This window comes from Aricia agestis, chromosome 14 (assembly GCF_905147365.1).
Source record: "Aricia agestis chromosome 14, ilAriAges1.1, whole genome shotgun sequence".
Lineage (NCBI taxonomy): Eukaryota > Metazoa > Arthropoda > Insecta > Lepidoptera > Lycaenidae > Aricia > Aricia agestis.
The window spans coordinates 10,857,973-10,885,067 of NC_056419.1; the positions used below are offsets into that span (position 1 = coordinate 10,857,973).

At 35.4% G+C, this 27,095-nt stretch overlaps 1 protein-coding gene across 7 annotated transcripts in view; it reads left to right on the top strand.

Annotated features, from left to right (window-relative positions):
- LOC121733820 (transcription factor collier) overlaps nt 1-21,135 on the top strand; it is a 63,235-nt gene extending 42,100 nt beyond the window's left edge. The window contains exons 8-16 of one of the 7 annotated variants that reach the window (XM_042124200.1): nt 8,874-8,955; nt 11,789-11,933; nt 14,523-14,680; nt 15,940-16,066; nt 16,833-16,924; nt 17,268-17,442; nt 18,258-18,380; nt 19,270-19,476; nt 20,863-20,989. In XM_042124200.1, coding sequence (XP_041980134.1) covers nt 8,874-8,955; nt 11,789-11,933; nt 14,523-14,680; nt 15,940-16,066; nt 16,833-16,924; nt 17,268-17,442; nt 18,258-18,380; nt 19,270-19,476; nt 20,863-20,864 — 1,111 coding nt within the window. In that variant the 3' untranslated portion in view covers nt 20,865-20,989. Of the gene's footprint in view, nt 1-8,873; nt 8,956-11,788; nt 11,934-14,522; nt 14,681-15,939; nt 16,067-16,832; nt 16,925-17,267; nt 17,443-18,243; nt 18,381-19,269; nt 19,477-20,862 lie in introns of those variants that run through there. The other 6 variants (XM_042124194.1, XM_042124195.1, XM_042124196.1 and 3 more) reach the window with 6 other exon arrangements.
- Nucleotides 21,136-27,095: the final 5,960 nt, after the last annotated feature.

Genomic DNA, 27,095 nt, shown 5'->3' on the forward strand with positions numbered 1-27,095 from the left:
TATAATTAAGATAAATATTGTTGTTAGCGGATGCATATTCTATTAGCTGTACAATTTAGCAGTTACGTAAAAATATCGTAAAAGCAAATTTCCAAATTTTGTTTAACATAGTAATTAATTATTAATAATTCAACAATTTTAATTCTGTAACTTACTTCTCAAGAGACAGAAATCATAATTAATTATTGTAACATCCACTAATTGTTTACAAAACATCGCTCCGATGTCATATAATATTAACACATATCTCGCAGCGGAATATTATCGACTGGACTATAAAACGGAAAACTTCGCTAGAAAAAGACAGACATACACGCTATAAATAAGTGGGAAAGGGACGCCAAATCTGGAGGATCTTTGGAAATTCGATGGTTGCTTTCTTTTCTATCGTTTTTATCGTCGTCGTTATATTTTGATAGAGCCGTTTGCCCGGATCGCCGATATAACGTTTATATTTTGGTTTCCTGATATTTTACAGACTAAAATACTATCTAACTTCGACATAGAGGATGATAATTTAGATTAAACATGGACAATGTGGCTATATTGTAATTTTCAGATTTTTTATCAATTTGAATATATTAAAAAGAGGTCTTAACATAATGTTTTAACTAGGTTTACGTAGGTGAAATTCTGAATATAAGACTTAATAATAAAAATTCTGAAAATAAAAAGCATATTTTAAGCATATTTAAAAACTACTTTAAAGTATGGGAGACACCGTGACAAGTAATATTTCAAAATACATCGGTGTTTTCCCTATAAAGTGAGTGTAGAATATGTTTGCTTACCTTAAAAGTTTTCTAGTGATAAATACCTTGCAGGGCTCCCGAATATAAATATGTACAGGCGCACACAAAACGCAAAATCATTTTAATAATTCTACTATATTTAAATGTTATATTTCTATGATAAACTTTAAAATAACTATAATAATATAATAATCTGTAGGCACGATTTTAAAGGAACAGACTTAATTTATACTAGTTTGTATATATATTTTTTAATATTTTGAATAATGTAAGCGCGATGCATCAACAATTCACAATCATCAACATAAAAACTACTATGATAGCTCATTTGTGTTACTTTGCAATAAACCAAGTGGCTTACTTGGTGACAATAATTCAGCGGATATTCTTGGTGATTACTAAACGGCATTTTTTTTTATTTTGACATTTTCACCAACAGATAATATCTAAGCAGCTCTGCCCGCGACTGTACTCCGTAATAACGGGGGTCGCGAAGATGATGGAGTGCGCTATGCAACAATATTTTCTATTTCCCGTTCGGACTGCGCTCTTTATATGATATACTGGCGTCTCTTAGAAATACTCCTCAAAAGTATATTTTCAACTTAATCAGTTTATTGACTGTTTGAAATTCAAAATGTTGGTAGATACTTATTATGAATCGTAGTTAGAGAGATGGCTAGAATGTTTCTTGTCTGCAGTTACGAGGAAATTAAATTTAAAGGAAAGCACAATATTATAAAATTGTTGACAGATTATATTAATCGAATAGATTTAAATCAGGTATCAATATACAAATAATATACAGTATAGATTATATTATTTTGTTTTTCGTAATAATGACCTGCATTTCATAGTTATAAGAATTCGGGATTTTTACTTTTGACAATTTAATTTTTCCCTTATTTTTAACTCTGAAGTACCACGTTTTTTACGTTAAGTTACGATCACGTTTGTTAACGTCGCGCTACGCGTTAACGTAGCCGTAGCTTCGTAGCGCTACGTATTATCTACGATTGTTTGCTACGAACAAGATTATCGACTTGGATATTCCAAAAACAAAATAATTAGTTATTTCTTATTGTAAGTTTAAAAAATATATATTACAGTCACTATAATATTTGAAACCGAATGCTGATACATATTTTCATAATGTAATGGTATGGTATTCATAATAAGCCTCTTTCATAAAGTATCATATTATAAGCTTAACCCGCATTAACCCTAAGTTATAACAATCGATTAAAAAGCAGCTATTAGACGGTCTATATATCACGAGCGTATTACCCGTATATGATCAATAGAGTATGAAAACGCGAATTTCGCTACGATAAATTACCCGGGTAACCCGGGTTAACCGGCTTTTACAAACCGCCCGGTAATTTATAACTATTACCGGCCCGATCACGTGATATCACTTTATTGCATATTCACCCGGTAAATATGACCGCAAGTAGTGATGTGCTTACGTTGGGTAAATAAAAAACTTTTTTTTAATTATGCTTAATTTGATCCGGATGCTTCCGGACCAATCCTGGGATAATTACGTACGTGCTATAACTTAGTATAAATATACTAACAATAATAATAATAGCTCCCACACCGATTTCGGTGACGGTGGTCGGTTTCATTGAAACCAGGCCAGCTACGCAGGAGTAATTTTATAGTGCCCAAGTGTGTGCGCAGTACACAAGAGCACTCTCTATTCCTTTACTCTCATAACCCAGTGGGACGGAAGACCGACACGACTGGCGAGAGATCAGGCGCAGGACCGACTTTTTACATGCCCATCCGACGCATGGATCATCTTACTTGTCAGACAATCAGGTGATCAGCCTGCATTGTCCTAACCAAACTTGGAAATAACATGTTTCCAACGCGGGAATCGAACCCACGACCTCCGGAGTCGAGAGCGACGCTCTAACCACCAGACCACGGAGGCGTTCTAGACGAATATAAAATAATGATCAAACATTTATGATAGTTAGGTTACTAAACTAAAGATCGCTACACAATATTATGGTATGTACAAAAAAAACTCCAAAATATTATAGTTTGTTGTGTGATGCCCCAAATAAGTGTCACGTCTTATTATTATTCTTAAAATATCCATACATAAGTACTTCAAGCGCTATAAAATACAAGTTTGGTTATTTAGAAAAAAATAAAAGATAAAACTTACAAGTTTACCATTTTTTTGTCGTTTCAGCTACATCCCTAGTAGCGTGCCCAAACTATTGACATTATAATAGAATATACTTACTTTTTTGGTCTTTATTACATTGTTTGTGTAAAAAGTAAACAACATATATGCCCCTTTGTTTACTTTTATTATTTTTAGCTTCTGCTTTTTGGTATTTTAACTAAAACTTAAAATTATAGTAGTTTTATACAAAAAGTAGCGGACCCGTCCTACCGATCTGTGTGCATTATCTAGATGAGAGAATTATAAATCTAAACCATTGTAAAACATTCATTTTTTTTTTTTATTGAAATCGCTCCAGCCGTTCCGAGGTGTTTGGCAAGTGATAACTAACACACGATCTAAACGAGAATATCACATTGAATAACACTTTAACAAATGTGTGATTCCGTTTATTATTAATAATTATAAATACAGTATAATTAATTAAATTATACAAAACAGTATTATTTAACCAACCAAATATTAACCGCGAATGAAACAGCTCGCTGAAACCAATAACACCAACTTGTACAAACAAAATTGAATACAAGGTTAGGTGGGAACAAACTTAATATTATCATTCCGACAAACTATCAAGTACGTACTTGTAATCTCTATACCCTTTGTTCACTTCAGACTCATTAAAAAGGCGATGCAATTTAATGAGATGATAGTGTGCGTTTGCTCTTAGTCTATATCACACCCTGCAACCTGATTAGGACTCTAAAAGTATAGGTGTAAAGTATAAAATCGAGTGCGGTATCGGCATCGAGGGTCGAAGATTAGTGGCCCACGCCTACTATAGCGCTGAGCGGCTGATGGGCCCCCCGTGTGTAGTTACAATTAGTGCGGTGCCCACAATGAAGTGACGTGTAATGTGCCCCTTGTCTTCGTATGTTGATTGTGCTCGAAGAATTTGCCGCTATTACGTTTTTAGTGTTATTGTAGAGGATACACAGTGGTTAAACTACTGTAGTGTAAACTAAGTAGAGACTAACATAATATGTGCTTGGTTTCAACTGTAGATAACAGATAGTAAATAAATGTGGTCCTAATTTACCGGAAACTCAGGCTTTTAAGACAAAGATACAATGCAAAAAGCCATAACATGAACAACTATTAATGATATCAATTCAGAGATAAGCATTATATTTCAGTAACTTACTAATGTTATTAGAAGTTTTGTTACGAAAAAACAACAGTAACAAAGACATGGGCTCCTCGTCGCCCACAACAGCTCTATTCACTAATGCATAAAGTATTAATTGTTTGAAATGGTTTTATTGTGACGGGCCGGGCGCATTTAACCCGTGAGTTTGGTACATAGTGAAATATTAACGCGGCGCGCAAAAAGTCCAAAACTGCTATAGGCCCGTCGCCATTCGACAAAGATCATACAACGCGTAGAGGCGGTATTGAGATATGTCCAGTACTTTATACCTACATAAATGAGAAAAAGGCGGAAATGATAGCTATAGCTAATAGTCACTCGCTCAGATATACAAAGAGAGCACTCTTTGTATACCTGAGCGAGTGACTATTAGCATGCATTAGAGTAAAAAATATTCTTATCATTTTTTTAGTTTATTTGAGTTAAAAAGAGTTACATTTAGATTAATCTTAATAACTATGGTACCAAGTACCAACAACGTTAACAAGATATTACTAAAATTAATAATGAACAGTACATTCAGTAAAAGTATGTTAAACTAGATATTTTTTACAAAATATTACTTTAGATTGGTAGGCAGGAAGAATAAAACAATATAATATTTTACCAATAAAACAAGCAATCATAAAATTATATTTAATATAATGACGGAAATGACCGACCAAGTTATGAAAGTATGTAAAATATTACACATATTTTTGATTGCTCTTCTAATCGTGCTCTTCTTGCCTCAAAACTTCAACCAATAATACACTAAAAGTTGAGTACTGTTCCGTCCGTGTAAAAACACTATTGTATACTTAATAATCGTTTATATTCCTGCAATAAAAATATACTATATCTTTTCCCCTGGTTTTTACTCTATGTCAAATTACATTAAAATCGGTCCAGTTATGATTTCAAAGAACCGTTCCAACAAACTAACAACTTCAATTTTAAAATCAGGATTACATACAAAGGAATTTCGCAAAGCCATTAGATGTCATAAATAATAGTTTGCACATATTTTAAAGAGTGCCGCCTACTTAATCTTTGGCGGTGGGGGCGGGCGGGGAGTCCCCGGCGGGGAGTCCCGGTGGACCGCCTCCCGTGGGGAAAGGTTAAAAGGGAAAAGTTATAAGACCGGTTGTTGTCGAATGTTCGATTGCTGCGATGTACGGTGATACTTGTTTAGTTATGTTGGTCGGTATGTTTACTAACTTCGATTATAGTAGGTATCAATTATTTTATTTTTACTCATTGTTTGTTACGTTTGAGTTTACATTTTTGTAATTTAATCAAACTCTTATTCGTCTCACGTGCTTTCCTAATTAATAAAAGTGTATAACAGTGTAAAAAGACTAAAAAAACTAAGTTGAAAAATCTAAAGTTCCACAACTAAGTCGCAGAAAATATTAGTAAGCTTAGGAGAGTCTAGAGTCAAATCGAATCGAATTTTAATGGTACGAAATCCTGTGTATGCCTGTCACAATTTTTTATCATAAATAAATTTACTCGATATCCTTAAAAATACTAAATAACACTCTTTTAAAACTCTTGATAAGCATATTTTAAAGCTCGCTATAACCAAACTTTTAGATACTTTATTTTACTATCAACAGAACTAAGCACCAAAGCCTATAGATACTTGAACATTTAAGGAGCATGCAAACCCCACCTCGGGGTGGTTAAGTGTGACCCCCACCCCCGTAATGTCGGAGTAGATTTTTTCACTATATACAGGGGTGCGGGCAGGAAAATTTCTGTACCTAGAGTTTGTATTTATAGTTATATCGATATAACGCTTTTATCTTAGAACATTTTTAACTAATTTCTGAGTATTTTAACTCAGTGGTTGAGGGCACGGTATTTTGAACAAAGTAACTTTTATACCAAATTTATCAAAATCCGTTGAGTAGTTTTAAAGAAAAACATACACTCTATCAAACTTTTGAATTTATAGTATTTAAGCTGTGATATTATATTCTAAAGGATTACATAAATCGCTTTTGAAGGCATAAAACGAATAATAGTATCAGAATACCTGCAATATTTCTCTAATGCCTGGTATAAAGTTATAAAACTTTAATTTTCAACTTACTCGACTGAGGCCGATAAAAAGATGATGTTGCTATAACGTTCCTCTTCCTATCATGCCGATAAGGCACGGGGTTGAAGGGATGAAGCTAGGGGTAGTTTTACGACGAAAATACACTTTCTTTTCTCTCCGTGATGTGATAGGTAAATATTTCCTATTTTTTATACAAGGGTTTGATTTCGTCGTGGCGATATATAGGGATGAATTTTGTATTGCTATTTTCAAGTATGTCTTTTTGCGACGAAACGGAGATGGATGCGTTTTTGAAAAGTCCTATTTTGATGCTGTTTTATAGATGAAGATTTTATTTTTTTAACTCAGAATGTGGTTCATAGATCATACATACGCATTGTCTGTCTTATGCTTAGTATGTGAGCGGTTTTGCTCGATAGTTTTACTCCTTTATTTTACTTAATAAATATATTATCGATTTAGAATAAAACTATCGAGCAATGCTGAATGTGTGGATGAATTCCCGAGCCGCGGGATTTGCTCGACGTTATTGCTCGATCGAGCAAAACCGTATGTAACTACTTAGCATTACTGTGTTTCTTCAATTATATGTATAGAGTGCAAAAAATGTAGTTTACGCTAAAAGTTGACTTTGGCGTTTTCTGTCACCAAAAGCCGAAAACGGTTCCAAAAAGGAGCAGAAAATTAACAAAAAAAAACAGTTTCATACATTACGAGTCAGCTGACTGCTAACTCGGCGTATTGTGACATAAGGTGTTTAACATAAATAATGCGGGAACAGATGTGGCGCCGCGGGCTCTCAAACCAGGCCCGTATCTCCCAGACTAGCGGGAATATAGAGCTGATATTACCGGGTCTAAAATTGGTAAAGACTATAAAAGGGCTAAATGATTGAAGCTGATATTACAGCAATATTATACTAAACTTCTATAAAACAGCTAAATGGCTTTGAGAGTTTGCTACACAAATACTTTTCAGCCTCTTCCCATTTGTTATAATACACATTATTCAGATTCAGCGCCGTGGTCTTGAAGTTGTGTAGTAGGAAAAAAATTGATTCAGGTAGGTAGCATTAATTAAAATATTATTTACCGATTTTATATGTCATCAGGGACGTCAGTATGGCACCCATTATTTGTTTCTGGTAATATCAACTCTATAAGTATCCAAGTCTGTTGGCACAGCAATATTTGGCGGCGGAGCCTGAGGCCATGTAAAATATTTCTGGTACATTCATCGTGCGCCCGATCGAGCTTACGCACTCGCGTAAGATAAATACTGATGCTATAGATACCACTATAATAACCTGATTCTACAGTTTTAAATGCAATGTATCGGTTATTGTTTTATTGCTATGTACTCACAGTACTTCTGCTCTTTGCGAGTTTTGCTCGATAGTTTTACCTCAAATCGAGTTATAATTACTGTGTGGACCGCAAAACTTACAGCTCGATGGAATTAAATATATCGATTTAGAGTAAAACTATCGAGCAATGCTGAATGTTTGGACGAAAGCCCAAGCCGCGGGTTTCGCTCGACGTGATTGCCCGATCGAGCAAAACCGTATGTGAGTACTTAGCATTAGTCTGTTTTTTATGATTTTACAAAATGGTATACTCATATTCATAAAACTAACGTTTTTTGGAGGATGAGTAATAGATCGAGGATAAAGGATGGATATCCTCGATAGTTAAAAGGATAGCAATATTATAAGATTGATCACAATATGCAGTATGCTCTATTACACTTTTTTTTACATGGGGAAATGCTTAGCGCATCCCCGGCGGATTGGGGACATTGGACGGGGTATGTGGGACTCCCCGTAAGGTGTACCCACTATAACCCCATGGTGCTCAACTCTTCGCTTAGGCATAGTTACGGGCACGATCAACCCACCCCAACTCTACCAACGGTTGTCCGCGTCTAAAATAAAATGTATTGTATATACTTTATTCAAAATAGGTATCATGAATACACTTTTTGAAGGTCTCGCAGACTTATCATACTTTATAAACCTAGCTATAAAATATTATTTTACCTAAAATATTATGATTTGAAATATTAGATTTTTTTCCATCACTTTCAAAATATAATATCATCTGCTTAACAACAACTTGTTTATAACTTTCCACCACAACAAACCAATTAATTACCATTCTGAAACTAAGAAAAAAGCTCGTAAAATTTAACGGGAAGCCATTAATACAGAGTAAAGATAAACAAAAACTAGCGGATGGCGGCGACAAATTCGTGAACACGAGAAACAAATTAAGTCCATAATAGATAACTTAATGAGGGTTCAAGTGTGTTGTTTTTCTTTACAGTAGAGATAGTGTTTAGTCTCTCTACTGGAAATTGAAGTTCAGTCTTTTTAGTGGACTTTAAAAGTAGCTAACTCTTTCATTATCAAAAATATAGGGACGTAAAAAGGAAATCTAAATAATTGATGAGGAAATGTTTTGTTAGATATTACAACAAATTCCACTTTTGGTGGATTAGCCTTCAAATGTTTTAAAAAAACAATTTCTTATTCTCTTCCGTAGAAATTGCAATCATCGAAATTATTTAGTAACTTTGTCGCTTTAGTTTTAAAAGGTATCAAAAAGTTTTTAATAAATTTCATTTCTAAGAATCGTTTTTTACACCACTTAAAGAGGTGACAAACTGAGATACTTATCTTTTTCAACACGTTTTAATGACTCGTTTTTGTTGCAGTTTTTTCCTGAAATTCTTTTTGAAATGCAACCAGAATTGTTTGAAGAACGCCGGCAATCCACGAGACATGAGAAGATTTCAGGTGTGTTATTTTTTAGTCAAGTTAGTAAAAAAAGGTAAAAAGCTTATGGATGAGAAAATTATAAATGGGTACCATTAATGATTTTAAATGTTTTTTCAATTTTTACCATGTCAAAAAACTCAATTTTAAAAGTTTTGTCTAAGAAGCACAGACTTTTAACAACAACTTGTTCGCTGACAATGTGTTACGTTATGACAGCATAATATGAAGAAATTGTTTATAAACAATTGTATAATTTTCATACACATCTGTTAATTTGTGTGCAAGTTCCGCGTTTGCATTACATACCAATTTGTTACGGGTCGCATCGTTCCATACTTGAAATACATAGTAATTTAATAGTAAAGAGCCACCGTTAGAAGTCAGGCTACGATATAAATCAGTATGTAATTATGTTCTGTCGGCACATAAACGGTCACGGAAAAAATTCACGCGCCTAACGCCGGCTCCTCTATTTACTTTCTTGTGAGTACTACAAGTGAGAGGCTTTAGCGTTTTCAACAACTTTACTCGTTAGTGGACCATCTGCTCAAGTTTGGTAATATTTAATTATAATAATAAAGCCACTGTTACACAATTTGAAGGTTTGAAGGTTTTAAATCCATATCTTAGTAATAATTAAAAAATAATTAAATCATCATACTTTGGTTAATACCAAACTCTTTCCTTAGTTACTACTAATCAAGGCGTACTTCAAGTAGTCATACTCGAGTCAGTCATGTAACAATTACTACCCTACGTAGCTCCTATTAAATTTATGGACTGCTCCAGTAAGAATTTGTTCTGAAGCATACTACAGATTTTGCCACAGCAATTAAATGATTTTAGCTGGGAAAGGCTCATCTTAACCCTTAACATCGTGTGGTAAATTTTTACCCCACTCGCATAAAAACTACAATATTTTTTTCTCGCTATCTCCTCTACCTCGTCCCACACACGCACCGTATCACCCCCGGCTGAAGGGTTGCGTTCACCGCCGCTGAATATTTGAAGCGCCTTCAATTTACACCAGCGTACAAATTAAATTTATACCGTGCCATTTATTTACTTATTGTATTTATTTAAAATAAATATATGACTTTGATTGCATAATAGATTTGTTCAATTACAATACACAATATTTCTAGAAGCTGAATAATATAGTCACAATAGACTGTCTACTCTTATATAGTGATCGTAGCACCATTAACTGGCATATAAGCCAGTCAACAGTTATATAAATGACTAGTTTCTGGAGACGGTATTGTAATGTGAAAAAGTTACAATAGATCGTCAAGGGTTGCAGCGACGTCAAACATGCCTTTGAAGGAGAAAAAAGACGTATTTTTATATCTATGATATTTCCAAAAACTTATATTAAAGCGCAGTGTTTCATATCGTAGGTTTTTAATAGGTAGGTTTTAACTGTACAAAAACATTTTCCCATTAAATATATAGTGGTCAGCTTGAGGAGATTTGCAAATCTCCTAGACGGCGGTCATCTTAACCCTACATTTGATTACAGCTAACCAAATAAACATCTAAGGAAATGCCACTCTCAAAGACAAATTCTTAAGTCAAACAAACTCATAGTTATGCCTACATTTGGGCTTTCTCTGTTATTCAATAATTCAGTACAGTTCAAGGGTAAGTATAGACACATTAATACGTAAGGAATAGAAGTTACGGAATTTAATATTATAGTTAACTTTAACTATTAGTGGGAGTAAACTTGACTAGGAATTTGATATTTAATCATGTTAGAAATTTATATTTACATGTACCTATTTAGTTATAAATAGTGACGAAATATACTTTTGCTTATCTATTTTGTGTAGTTAACGATTTTATAGAAGACAGTCACTTGTAAAAAATCGCTAAGTGTCTGTAAAATATCGCTTTTTTTACAACTTAAAAACTTTAGGAATCAACCCAAACGAATCAGAAACATCTAAAATTATAAATCCATACGGGTTTCATAAGAGTCACTTAATATTTACTCTGCCTAGTCTTAAAAAATATATAAGTCTAATAATTGTTATTTTTTTTACAACTAAAAGAAATTAGGGCTTAACCCAAACACATTATTATTTCCGCGGCTGTAGTAGCATTGTAGTATCATGTAGATACATGGATTACATAATGTTTACTCAGCCTAATCTTGAAAAATATTCAAGTTTACCTGATCATAGTGCACAATGTGCTCCCTGAGACGCCCCTCTCAAGGGACTCTCCCTGTCTGTGATATATCGCCGCACATTGGTGGGCCACTCTCCCCTCAATGATCTTGAACTTCGCTACCAAAATAGAAGGACTTTTTTTCGCCATGATTCCGTATTTAATTTTTGCTATTTGAGGTGCAGACACAAATTACTAAATAGTTGCTACGTGCAAATGCAAGTTATATAATTATATGGTATAAAGGTATAAATAATAATATTTTAAAAGGATTTTAATGTTAATTAGATGGAATAAGAAGTAGGTCTAGGTGGCATTATTTCTTAGAACAGGTAATAAAAAGGTATTATAAAAAAGTGATAATAGTAATAATTGTTTTGCTACACCCTGTATTATGTTCATCATGAGAATTCTAATGCGTTCTCAATATTAATACGAACATAAAACAGTTATATTAGAAATCGAGAGACTTTTAAATTAGTTAACTGTGTTTTAAAATAATGAAATTGATATAATAAAACTTTTTGTTTTACATTATTACAATTTAGATTTTATTAAACGGTGTACCTTATTTAGTACGTAATTAGAAGGAAAATACCCACAACCTAATTGGGCATCGTTTTATAGAATCTAATTTAGCGCTAATTTAAGACTGACTTAACATCTTTGTTCCCAGGTGGTTATATCCACGCAAGTGATGGTGGATGGTCCCCTTTTGGCCATATCGGATAACATGTTCGTCCACAACAACAGCAAACATGGCCGCCGGGCGAAACGTCTAGATCCTTCTGAAGGTATTGACGCCGCACCAGAACCTTCTTGTACGTTTTATTTTTTTATTATTTTTTTAATTTTACTTAATTTACTGGTCAATGCCATCCACTTGTTCGGACAAAAAAGTTATGTTGGATAGTGCCATTTATTTTATGCATTGGTAGGTTGACATAGAAAGTTAGTTTTTATGAATTTTATTGGATTATATAGCATAATACCGTCCATTTTATGTAAAGCTGCGTGACGATAGGCACACCCCTCAAAATTGGTTGATACCTTTACGAATTTGTATGCAAGAGCAATATCGAACAAGGTTTATTTGAATGAAGCCTATGGATTTCATTGTTACAGTAGGTACCTATTTTTTGAAAATTCCCGTGCAACTTGACTGTAATTCATTTTCATATCATGTATAGAATGTACGGTAATTTCTTGGTCGAAATTCATGTTTTACAGTAGTTCATTCCATCGCTTCCGAAAGCAAAGAAGTTGAAGAAGCAAAATATTGTGGGTAGTTGTTTTAACAAAAAAAATATAGCATATTCTTTGATCCTCTTTTAATAGCATCCAATTGTACATTTTATGCCCGTGCTGGCAACATTGTGGAGAAATCATAATACGCGGCTGCTGATTGTCGTTTGTATGCAGAGAATCACAGCAGACATTTCTCAATGAACTTAAGTCGAGGGGAGACTAGGGTGTTCCAGGGTTGCCAGCTATAAAGTTTTTTCGCATTAATATACAAGAAATCGTGGAAATGGTATAGTGAGCAGGCTGAAAGACGCTACAAGAATTATTTGAACTGTTTAGATTCCATTATACTCTTTGTAAAATCAATATAGATAGAAGATATTTAAATACGCCAAAAGAAATATCAAATGCATCAGAATAAGTTAATAATAAATATTTAAAATCCTGAAAAACAAAGGACGATCTCTCGCTATATTAGTAAATGATACAGTATTTACCTTAAGCCAATAAAAAGGCATTAGGTTGGAACTTGTAAAATTGGTTTTATCACCCAAATTAAAATATACCCCCTCAGTAATCTTCTTTCGCCCCCTTAAATTCACTTTCTCTGCTTGTCTTTATTACAGTGTCGTTTGTTCGCAAGATTTGAGGAAACCCCCTGTATTGGAACAATTCCCCCTAAACCTAGTTGTGGGGTCGTAATGTCATAACTACCGTGACCACGCAATTAATTATAAACTTTAACGCACGTTGATAGAATTCAATTTTGTTTAATGAAGTTGACAATATAGTTCGTCGTAAAGTTGAGGCACGAGTTACTTTAGCGTTCTGCGAATGGCCTTTTTCAGGACGGTTGCGACAAATGTATAACGATGGAATTAATTTCAGTAGTTTAGCCTTTTCGTTTTGTATTTTTATATTTTTGTCGTCAAAATACCCATATACTTACCTAAATAAACTAGACACATAAGTACAATCTATATATATAAAAGAAAGTCGTGTTAGTTACACCACTTATAACTCAAGAACGGCAGAACAGATTTGGCTGAAAATTGGTAGGGAGGTAGCTTAGAGCCAGGAGACGGACATAGGATACTTTTTATCCCGTTCGACAGCGTTCCTGTGTGACTTGACATGAAACGTCAGTCACTATAAAACGTGGTATAACAAAAAAGAATCAGACTTGGAATAACAAAACGAAAATGACAGCTATGTAATTGACGTAAAATGACAGCTATGTAATGACGTATGGATGACAATTTGATATTTGTAAGAAATCAATATTAAAACTATTTCTATTAAATAAATAATTAACAAGTGGATTGAAGTGAAGTGAAGTTTAATTAATAATGCCGCGACCAAGACGATCGAATCTTTCCCGACAAAGCCGTAATGCAAGAAGAATACAAAATACTGCAAATGAAAGGACTGAAGAAAAACAAGAAATTGCACGTGAACAGCGCCGCAATAGTATGGCTCGACTTCGTGCTTCTCAATCACGAGAGCAAAGTGAAGCAGCCCGTGAAACAGCTCGGTTGGCAATGCAGAATCGTCGAGCGAACAACAGAAGTCAACAAATAGATAATTTGGGAATTGGGACGGGAATAGTTGAGGGTAGGGAAGGGAATAGGGTAGGGGTAAGGGGATTGGGCCTCCGGTAAACTCACTCACTCGGCGAAACACAGCGCAAGCGCTGTTTCACGCCGGTTTTCTGTGAGTTTACTATGATGATAACTATGATTTTCACCTAAACCATTTAATCTATTTTGATGAAATTTGGCATGGAGCTATACTCATTTTAATCATGGTTAAATCGTCAAGACAGGACAACGTCTGTCGGGTCAGCTAGTATATTAATAAACAGCTACAATTTTTTATCAATAAACAGCTACAGCAACTGTAGAATACAGTCTTTCATAAAAACTACTTAAGAAGATGCAACACATAAAACGCGTAGATATTTGCAAAGGTCACTGAACATGTTTACAGTTACAACAGTCCTTTAGTCATATAACCATCAACAATCTAACATGCATCTTAGTCACATAGAAATACAGTTAAAACTTCTTTGCAACATCAACGCAGGCTTTCAAAACTCTTTGTACAATTAAATTTACACCTTAGTATCACTCAAATAGAGTTGAAATTTCTCTTTTTGTCAACAGCGGGTCTGTACCCACCGTTGCCCGTGGCAACGCCATGCATCAAGGCGATATCCCCCAGCGAAGGTTGGACTTCAGGGGGCTCGACGGTCATAATAGTGGGGGACAACTTTTTCGACGGCCTTCAAGTTGTGTTCGGCACCATGCTTGTTTGGAGTGAGGTGAGTTTTTATAGATGGTTTGTCGATATGTGTTAGATATCTATGCTTAGTGAGATTTTTAATCGAGTGCGGTAAAGAGGGTAATGATTTTAGCTGTCTATGTATGTTTGTTCTACATGTGTAATTTAATGATGTCAATAGAATCGTAACAATGGCATGAATCTATATATATAAAACTCAAAGGTGACTGACTGATTGACATAGTGATCTATCAACGCACAGCCCAAACCACTGGACGGATCGGGTTGAAATTTGGCATGCAGGTAGATATTATGACGTAGCCATCCGTTAAGAAAGGATTTTGAGAAATTCCAACTCCAAGGGGTTCAAATAGGGGATGAAAGTTTTATATAATAATACTTCTTAACGCGAGCGAAGCCGCGGGCAAAAGCTCGTAATAGTATAAGTTAATTTGCGTAGTCGGGGAAAAGCACAAAATTTTACCGAACTACTGAAAATAGGGTTATATTTCTTAAGTGTAAGTTTATTTATTTGCACTCTTTAGTGCTATAAAGGCCTTCGAATGCCTTATAGGTTGCCAAGGTTCTAGAACTAATAATTTTGTGTTACTGGGCACTGGGTACATAAATTCTAGTATTTTCAAACGAGGTTAGATTTTGTGTCACTGTATAGATGGTACTAACGAAGAAATCGATTCATAGGCAGTTGACTGATCTACGTCGTTTGATCGAATTATGTCAATTAAATGTAGGTGTCTAAACCAATGATATTCTATGTTACTAACGTAACTAGATTGGAAGTTTACGGTAGCAACGCGTTGCCACTTCGAAGATGCCTGCAGGCATATCTCACATACATAATGACATAACGAATATATGACTTGACAGTGTCTTTTGAACAAAAAAGTGGTTACGCATTTCTGAGAATCTTTTGTAAGACATTGCTACTCTAGTATTTTAGAAACTCATTGGTCTAAACACACCATGCCGATATACGCGGTTGAAGTTCGGCAAGATGACGCCTGCAATGTATTTTAAATTACCGATGACGCACCGAAATTACGTGGCGTTATATTGTATGCGTAGCGCATTACTGACGTAATCATGCCGCTTCGGCCGCGTATTTTCGGCCCAGTGTGTTTAGACACTTAGTCGTGATTTGGCTGAGTTTGACATAACGCGACCAAATGACATAGGTCCGCCATCTGCCTATGAATCAACTTTGTTTGATAGTACACAGAAGTTGAATTTATTTTGTTTTTATACGTGGTAAGATAACTATTTACCTCTTGTCAACAGTTAATAACATCACACGCGATACGAGTACAAACGCCGCCGAGACACATACCGGGCGTCGTCGAAGTAACGCTGTCGTACAAGAGCAAGCAGTTCTGTAAGGGCGCGCCGGGCAGATTCGTCTATGTTTGTGAGTATTGTATACTTCTACTAGCTGACCCGGCAAACGATGTTTTGCCATATGAATTATTTCTAATATCAATATAAAAAGTAGATAAAAACCTATTTTCAGGCCTAACGAATGTACATACAAATCATTAAAATCGGTTGAGCCGTTTTGGAGGAGTTCGCGCGCAAACACTGTGACACGAGAATTTTATATATTAGATTGATTACTTAGCCTCATGACTCATCTATTGCCGATTTGCTACCACAATCATAGCATAACTCGCCGAAAAAACAGAGGAATCGTAGAAGCAAATATTAAAGACTTGATTATCTGTAGTAACCCTGACTTATAACCCGCAGTTATAAGCTATTGAATCGGTTGAATATTTTGACGATTGTAACGCTTCGCTGATTTTGATACTACCTACTACTGAACGCAATAAGACTAATTTAAACCGTCTAAAAAGTGGTTCTTAAATGCAATTTCTTCTATGTCTAGGTATAAAGTGTAAACTAAATAAAGTAGATGCTGTGAAAATTAAAGAAGCGATTACCATTGTCAAGTCGAACCAGAATGTAAATTATCTTATATTTTTTCCGGAAGAAAAAGTATAATATATTATACCATTTACATTATTCTTTTGCAAAACATTAGACATTTATTTTATCTTTTCAATATATTTGTCCGATTGTTTTTGAATAAACATTTTCTTCGGTGCGATCCATCAATTAGGGCTCATTCGTTAGTGGGGCAGTTCATGATTGATTTTGTTTTTGTGTCGGCATAGCAGCGCTCAACGAGCCGACGATAGACTACGGGTTCCAGCGACTCCAGAAACTAATACCACGCCACCCTGGTGATCCTGAGAAACTGCCTAAGGTGAGATTTCATTGACTTACGGCCTGAGTTTCAGAAATTAAGCTAGCATGAAATGTACTTTCTTTAAGATTGACTTCTACGCCCTTGAATTCATCTGAATTCCTCACTTATTCCCATTCCTTGAATTCCTCACTTATTCCCATTCTTTACTTGTATACCCGAGGAAATTGATTCCTATGCAGTTGACAGACCAACGTCATTTGGTAGGATCATGTCAATTCAATGTTAATTGTGATCTGTTGGCTGGGTTTGACTTAACACGACCAAACTACGTAGGTCCCCCATCTGCCTAGGAATCAACTTCTCTGATAGTACAATATTTCATCTATTTATTATTCATCAGGAAATAATCCTCAAGCGCGCGGCGGACCTGGCAGAAGCGTTATACTCGATGCCTCGTAACAATCAACTCGGACTTGGTGCACCACGATCCCCCACCGGGAGTATGCCCTTCAACTCGTATACCGGTCAGCTCGCGGTGAGCGTCCAGGACACGGCGGCATCGCAGTGGACAGAAGGTTTGTTGAATTTTGTTCGCAAAAGTTTAAATGTCGTAACACTTTGCCCGAAATTAACTTTGTTAATACAATTGGAGATTTTCTGTAAGCCATATTTTGAAATTAATAATTTACAGCAGTAGCCTAGTAGCCAGTACGCCTCCGTGGTCTAGTGGTATAGAGCGCGGCTTTTGACTCGGAGGTCGTGGGTTCGATTCCCGCGTTGGAAACATGTTATTTCCAAGTTTGGTTTCCTAACCAAACTTGGTCAGCCTGCATTGTCCTCAATGCAGGCTGATCACTTGATTGTCTGACAAGTAAGATGATCCATGCGTCGGATGGGCATGTAAAAAGTCGGTCCTGCGCCTGATCTCTCGCCGGTCGTGTCGGTCTTCCATCCCACTGGGTTATGAGAGTAAAGTAATAGAGAGTGCTCTTGTGTACTGCGTACACACTCGGGCACTATAAAAGTACTCCTGCGTAGCTCGCCTGGTTTCAATGAAACTGGCCACCGTCACCGAAAACCGGTGTGGGAGCATTATTATTATATTATTAGTAGCCAGTTGGCTAAATGCTATTTGATACTAAGTGCTGAATTACATTGATACAGTAGCAGACGACTTTTCAGACGGTACCGCATTCATGATTAAAACATGTTTTAAAAAAAGCTACTGAAGACTGGGCATCCAATCCACTGCCGAACATAATATTATAACCTCCACCTTTTTGGAAGTCGATTAAAAATCAAGCAAATATTAAGTGAAACCTACCAATAGCTTAAAAGGCTAACTTGACCTAACGCTATTTTCGTGTTGACCCCAGGCTTTTTCTTTTAGAAGAGTACGCGCGGAGCGGCAGCTCGGTGTCCCCGCGGTACTGCTCGGCCGCGTCCACCCCGCACGCGTACCCCCCGCAGCACTACCCCGCACCGCCCACTTCGCTCTTCAACACCACCTCGCGTGAGTATACCATACATTCCTCACATACAAAGTCTTTGTATGTTAGGTACTATCAGAGAAGCAACAAAAAAAAAATAGGTCCGCCATCTGCCTAATTCTAAGTACTCACATACGGTTTTGCTCGATAGTTTTACTCCAAATCGAATAATGATTACTGTGGACCGCAAAACTCACAGCTCGAAGACTCGCATCGAGCCACCTTGAAGGCTCGCATCGAGCCGGCTCGATGGAATTAAATATATCGATTTAGAGTAAAACTATCGAGCAATGTTGAATGTGTGGACGAAAGTCGCGGGTTTTGCTCGACGTGATTGCTCGATCCAGCAAAACCGTATGTGAGTACTTAGCATAAGATGATTCATAGGGCTTATTTTGGACGCGTTTTGTCAAACCCAGCCGATAGATGACTGACTTACGTTAAGTTGAGGTATTTCGACCAAACGACGTGGGTCTGCCTATTAATAAATTTATTGATCGATCGATGGTACTTTTATAACAGAACTTATGTACGAATAAAGGTATGCTAGTAGGCCCTGGGTGCGAACACGATCCCCGTTAGGGAAGTATTCAGCATTGTGAATGTTGCTTTGCTTGGCTTTTATCGTAAAAATATATTATTTTTTTGCATCCATTTTTTCCAATGATGAATTTCTATGATCAAAATCGTGTGACCAGGCACAAAATTTTATATAAGTAATTGTGAAGTTTTGTTTTGCACGTCTCAGGGTTTTTTAGTATAATATTTGCTCAACACAGGACGTAACGCAATACTAGAAAACATCCAATGAAACTAACGTTTCTTAAAAAATAAATTCTAATTTCAAATTACATTAAGTCGTTATTTTAAATTATATAACTCCGCTCATTTTAACTCTGTTCTCTCGTCCAGTGTCCCTAGGTCCGTACCACCCGGCTAACATGAATGTACAAGAGTACTATAATGAGAAAGAAACCGACAATTGCATGGAAAGGAATGAGGGCTATAAGCGAGATTGTTCCGAGCGCGATAAGAGCGGTAAAGACAAGCCGAGAAGCGCTTTCGCCGTTGTCAGACAAAGTCCGCCTTTCCAACAAAATTGGCAACTCACCGTTCAATGTTAGTAGATTTTTTTTTATTTAGCTGTTCGTTTTTTTTTACGTATTTGCTTCTAATTTTATATACAAAGTGATTTTACTTTAGGGTGTATGTGTTCCCTGTATATAGGAATAAGCAATGTTTTTTTAATGAAGGAGCAATTTCTTGTGATTTGTATGGGCAAGCGCCCTAGCATCATGAGTTTGCCCATACAAAAGATTGAAAAACACTTTTTCAGCGCTGCTACTTTCACAGTGAACTCGATACAGGGGACTCATAACTCAAAAGTATTATCACTTTATTTTGACCCTGTTATAATCATGCCTAATCAACTAATTGATTGAATAAATAATAACAACAATTCGCATTTACGTATCGCTTGAATTTTCTATTTTTTTTATTTCCTTTTCCTTTTGTTCGAGCATGTATGCTTTATATTTTAATGAAAATACTAGTGATATACATTGCCTTGTTATAATAACCTTACTTAAATTAAAACGGTACTTTGAACGTGCTTATGTCCTTAATGGCTTATTTTACTCAACAACTTAGTGTTATGAAAATTAAAAGCGAGTTTTCCCAGAAACGTGCTTTATTTAGTATTATTATCATGAAATTAAATGTAACAAAACTATGTTGCATATTTTTTTTTTTTTTTTGTTTTGCTGAGTAACACCATATAATTGTCGAATTTTGTAATACCAATGTAAAAAACGTGTAAATTTTATTATTATTTCATGAGTAAATTATCTTTATTTATTTTAGTAAATTGAAAAATTCTGAATGTATTACTGTCAGGGTATGCTAAGCATATTTAACATTAAATAACTGCAAATTACTCACACTTTATCGGCATAAACGAAAGTCCAAAAATTAAGGGTGGGTTGCACCAGAGGCATAGTTAAAGTTAAGGTATATAATGGACTTATGGACTTTTACTAGGAATTTGACAGTTCATTTGACATTTCGTTATGGTTAAAGTTAAAGTTATAGTTAAAGTAAGTTGGTGCAACCCACCCTTACTAATTCAAATTTTCCCCTTTTAAAATGGATATTATATCTTTCGAATTTTGCTTCTATTATAACTTTGCAATATAATATGCTTCTTCATACAAACATGAAGGGCCATACAAGATGGGTCGAAATTAAGCTGATAGAACTCCGGTTATGTTATTTCGAAGCATCTATAAACGATTAATCTGAAACTTATACTATTAATATTATGATATTGAGGGCCTATTTCACCACTTCCTGATAAGGCTATCTACCAATTAACTTGACAGATCAAGTATGGAGGATCTGTCAAAAAAGTTGTGAATAGCCTACTAGGCACTTTATCAGAAAGGGGTGAAACAGGCCCTTAATGTTTATTTCATCACACAAATAATATATTTTCATCGCCAACAGGAATGGGAGGTCTTGTCTCAACTCCGTTCTCCGTCAACCCGTTCTCTCTACCGACCTGCAGCGCGCAGCAGTACGCACAGACGGCGCCGTTGGCTTCCAAGTAACATTAGCTATAATAAACCACCGCACAAAATGAGTATATTATTTGTATTGTTTCACTAAAAGTAAGTTTAAATTTTGTTTAAATTTTGAAAACCAGTGGTGTCCATAGCCAAGCTCTTTTTAGTTCGTTCGCATATAAAGCGAGCCTTATTCTAAACCACAGACATAGATCAAGAAAGACACCGCATGCCCCTCCATTTGTATGAAAACGAGCGTGCCACTTTTTTCCTACCTACTATGACGTATCGATGATAAGAAACGTGTCCATTACATAGGCCAACGTTTCTATTTGAATTTCTAAAACTTAATACGGCACATGTAGGCATTTTTTAAATTCCGATTGGCGTCCGATTCCGAACGGTGGAGCGCAGACTTAATAACAGACTTCCAAAAGACGAGCATTGCTCGTCGTTTGGGAACGCGATATGGCACGCGAAGTACATACACGTGCGGTATCTATCTTGATCTACGAGTATGTCTGTGGCTTAGAATAAGGCTCGCTTTATATGCGAACGAGTGAATCACAAACAATAATGGTTTGTGATTAACTCGTTATTATTGTATGCAACGAGTTAACTAGCGGCGCGGTTGCACATACAATTGCTTGTGATTTCGTTGTGTAGCGACCAAGCCGCGCCGACACATTTAAAGCGAAACTTATGATCTAACAGCTCTACAATAAACTCATTAATTTACTATCTGTAGCTTTTTTTATATGAGGCCGTATATTCTTTTAATTGGCCGGAAATAATGTGCAATTTTCAATCTCAAAATGTAAAAAAAATGTTTTCATTCTAATTACCTACATTCAAGTATGAGTACAAATTATTTTTAAGTTAATTTTAGTGTAGTTATTAGAGCCTAATAGAACTCTTACAACGATACCATTATATTATTAATAATCATGTTTTCCAGACACACTCTTCCTATGTTTCTTTATACTATAAATCTTTCGAAAAGCACAAAAACACATCTTAAACCTAAGGATCACTTTTTAAATACACGACGCGGCGCATACTTTTTAGTTAGGCTAGCGGTCAAAATTAAACTTTGTTTTCTTCACAAAAAGATACACGTTTCATTGAAACATAAAACACACCCGGCGGAGTTTATTCTCTTTCCTAACTGAAAACTTTTGCGCAGCTTCGTGCCACGTGTGACCAGACCCTAAGGGCAGTGCGGCGTGTAAATATGTATGTAATGTAAATATTAGTTTACAACGTAAACCTGCTAGATCCATTACCCATGTAGAATTTTAAAACCGATCAATTAGTTCGTGCTCAAAAATTGTAAAAATCCGCTCTGTGTTATTTTCGTTTGTAAAATCTGTGATATATTTATTGTAAGTAAAATTGTATAAACTATTGTAAATGTACGGATTTTCAACTTTACCTAATTAGTACTTAAGTGGTTATTTAAAACAACGAATATGTTATAAGCAAAACCATATCTCGAAACGACACATATCTAATTTATGTTTTTTTGCAAAAAATCTGAATACAACGAAACGAATATCTTCTAAAAGGAACGGAATGTATACGAAAAAATAGAAATTCTTTTTGCAACATTTTATTGGATGTATTCTGTGAAGAAACTATGTTTAAGGATTTCCTTTCTGAATATAAAATATGTAGTTATGTATTATTTAAATACTATTGTATATCTTTGTCAGTTAACATGTATATTGTAATCATTTGGAAACGAAATATCAAAATATGAAATAAATTACATAATATTAACTCCGAAGTTTAATTTTAGTCCACAAAAACACCAACCTACTGTTTAAACCCATATTCAGGATTGAAAAATTAAATTAACTGTGAACAATTTATATTTACTATCTACTTTTTTCAACAAGGAACTAAAAATCTGTAAGATTTTATTAATAGCTAAGAATAGAAATAAAAATATTACTCTTATTCCTAATAAAAAACTCAGATATAAACTATGAAGTGTCACCAGCCGTTTATAAAACTGACTTTAGAAGCTATTAAATTTTGGACACATTTCAATGTTTATCTATTAGCCCATCACAGTTAATGGCCAACATCCATCATCGAGCTTAAAATAAAAATAGTTGGCCATTGTGATTTCGCACATGCTACTCTATACCCCCTGTAATATTATACTAACAATTTTTATACTAGGGTAATATTGTAAGGGAATATTTGGTATTGTACCCTTGACTAGATAATGCTGGCTTATCTCTAATTGTATTAGCTAAGAATGGGGATCGTATTGCTTATTAGCATTAAAATGGACGCAGTGTGAGTGACATTTGTAAATATAAAATGATTATGATAAAGTTTAAAACGGGGGCAAAATCTTTCTACTTTAGCTCTCTTTTGGGGAAATAAAGTAAGAATTTTTGGGTAAGTAGAAAATTAACATTTTTGTTTAGCTTCCTTAGGTAGGAATAAATAATTATTGTAGTAGATATAGTTTGACATATTATCTAAAAAAAATTATAACTTTTTAAGAAAATCATCACAATATACCGTATTATTTAATGTGAGTTCTATTCTTTGCCTTTATAAGAAATAATTATAATAATTAAGTATCTCAGAAATATTTTGACATCTTAAAAATATACTTACTACTCTTCAGAATAATCTCTTACTTATATCTAACGATAAAGGTCCATCTAGTAGACATATTGCTAGAACCATCGAAGCAAAGAAATATTATACCCCAATCGAATTAAGTGCATACGAGTACAAATTGTAACTCGATTACGCTACAATAATCCGGAGTGTTTTGTCGCTCGTTTGTAGGCGCGTGCGCGTGCACGTGACACGGTTCGCTCGCACGCGTTGGAGTCGCTAGTCGCTCGCTCGCCCGTCTGTCAGCGCCTGGAATAGCATAATGTTACAGAGTTAGTGTCCCCGCAGATATACAATTTCAAGTTGGCCGACTATCGTACAAACATAGACAGAACAGAAATAGATCAAGATAGAAGCGCCATGTTACTCAAATTTGTATGAACACGAGCGTGCCACTTTTTTGTTCTTAATCTATTTCTATGGTTTGTACGATAGTCGGCCAACTTGAAATTGTATATCTGCGGGACCCTTACTGCCTCACTCAGACTGCCGCAGTCAGAGTGGAACATTAATTACTTAAATGTAATTAATTTACAATTTTGTCAAACTCTTCATTAAATTGAAGGTTAATCATAATTAAATGTCTCTAACGAACAAGAATATACATACGAGCAGGACGCGGCATTCTCATCCGATTATTTGAGTCTCAAAATGGTTTCGTAGTAAGCCTACTAATCACACCTACCGAGTTTCGAGACATAGTCATAGGTCTGCCATAAAAAATGACATTTTATCTACATATTCCTATAGTTTATTTATAAGAACCAAAAAGAAGGCAACATCTCAGAACGATCGACGAAAGGAATAAGAATTGGGAATAGAACACCCTTCGTACATGCTGATTAATTTGTGCTGTACCTCCAAAACTTTTCATTTTTCTACATGTACAAACAAAAAGTTTGCGGAACACTGGTCTAGAGCAGTGTCTCGCCAGTCGCCACTCTACTTGGTGTATCAAGCCCTTAGGTATATTGAAGTGAGTCATAGTGTTATAGTCTCATCAAGAATAGTAGTGATAATTCGAGTCAACGGTAATTTGATGCTGTAATTGGCTGTAAAGTATACATCATCCTACAAAAAATTACATATTGAGTTATGAATGCTGTCATTTTGCCGAGTGTGACAAGATGTGTTGTGTAGTTTGGAAGATGTAGAAGATGTTGCAATACCAATTAGTTGCAATACCAATTGTTTAGGGGAGGGGGCTTAGTTTTTTGACGAAATATTTACAGGGAGGGTCTCAGAAAGTGTGACACAGCGTGACAACCGGGATCCCCCCCAAAAAAAGTAAATTTAGTGTGACGTATTTTATGAATAGCATAAATTTTAATTCTCACGATTTCATCCTCTATAAAACCAAGTGACATTATCTTACGCAAATCACGCCTTAGATGTTTTAGCATCATAAAGGCGGTTGCACACCCCCGTCCAGTCGAGTGTACTAATCGACGCGTGGCGGGCGCGTGTTCAAACCGGCGCATTAGCAAATTACCGTCCGGTGTGCGCCTACCCTTAATCATTGTAAGTGTGGGCGGGTCAAATAACTTTATTGACCTTGTATTGTTATTGCTTTATTTGTATATGCTTTTAGAATTGTCTTTCATAAAAAATAATTAGGTAAACCCTACGAATAATAAAAACTAAGAAAACGTAACGCCCATACTATTACCGTTTTAAATTTGGTTCCTTTCGAACTGTCATGTAACATCAGCCTTTATACCGCTCAAGGCCACCTAAATATTGCAAATGTATTGAAATGTGTACCTAAGGTACACTTTTTCGAGAAGTATTGTGGAGCATGTTTTTTGACGGAGTTACTTTTCCTTAGTTTTTATTATTCGTAGGGTAAACCTTAATTTGAAGTTGTGGATTTAAAGTGTATTATTTTATTTTCATAGAGTCTAATTACTAAGGCATTAAAATAGCTAGCAAGTAGCACATTGGTGACACTGTAACAAACAAGTTTCTTCAAAAATATTTTTGATACCACACATTTTGGTATCTTAAAAATTAATATTTGTTACTCTTTCTACAAGAACTGATAAGAGCAAGATAAATAATTTAAACGATCTTTATGTTTTAGCCACCCCATGTAATGTACACAATGGAACCTGTAAATCTTACGAGAAATATTCCAGTATATTATTATTATATTGTTATATCCAACTTTCATTTACTCTAAATATTCTATACTAGATGTTCGCACAGAAATTTTTTCTCAAGCGCGAACTAATTTTTCCAGGATAAAACCATCCTCTATTTTTAGTAGTAGTTAACTAAATTTTATCATCAGTTAAGCAGTTTAAACGTAAGTGGAAACAGACACATAAACGCATTTAAATATATCATTAGATTATGAACATTTTGTTTTCATAGTTGACATCATAATAATATACTTACACTTTGAAAATACAGATATTTAACAAACGTAAATTTTGTAACTTTTGAGTGCCAACAAAAACCACAGCCAAGCTCATTTCTAGTAAACACAAAAACCAAACTAAAAAGTGAACGCAACTTGTTCTAAGTCTAAAAGCGCCCTATCAAAATAGATCACAGAAAAAAAATGTAAACGCCGAAAACAAAATAAAACCCCATCAGGACACAACAAATTGATGTCATCCATCCTCTTCTAACGCACACGTTTTCAGCATTTTTCCTTTATATATTATTAATATGTATACATATGCACTTTTTCCACCCGCGAGCCCCGTATATCGCTATCTCGCTCTATATCGTAGGGTCTAGTTTTCCCAAGCGGCCGAGCCCCGAGGGTAGAACTCCCTAGGGTAAGTATTGACTCTATGGAAGTTATCTGTACACCTATTGTCCACCCACCTCCCCACACCCTTTGAAGGACTTTCTTACGCGTTTTACGTTTTGTTTTATTTTCCCGATCGTGAAGACAAAATCAACGTTCGGTGTTCATATTTAAAGAGTCTCTTTGTTATACTATGTAAGACGTTGAACTGTTAAAATAATATTGATGTTGTAATTATTTGTATACCGCTTGAAATTTTTGTTCTTAGAATCAAATAGCTTTTTTTTTATGTAAGAAGGGGGCAAACGAGCAACGTCACCTGATGGAAAGCAACTTCCGTCGCCCATGGACACTCGCAGCATCAGTAGAGCTACAAGTGCGTTGCCGGCCTTTTAAGAGGGAATAGGGTAATAGGGGAGGGTAAGGAAGGGAATAGGGGATAGTAGGGAAGGGAATAGGGTAGGGGATTGGACCTCCGGTAAACTCACTCACTCGGCGAAACACAGCGCAAGCGCTGTTTCACGCCGGTTTTCTGTGAGAACGTGGTATTTCTCCGGTCGAGCCGGCCCATTCGTGCCGAAGCATGGCTCTCCCACGTATGAAGCTACTTGATTCACATAATGCTGGCAATTGTTGCCTTTAAATCTAGTACTCGATTTGTTTATCAAAATATAGTCCTCAAAACGCACCTGACAACCTCCAAGGAGTATAAAAGTACAATATTTGAGTCTTAAAAAGGGAAAAAATCGAAGTATAATTTTCATTTC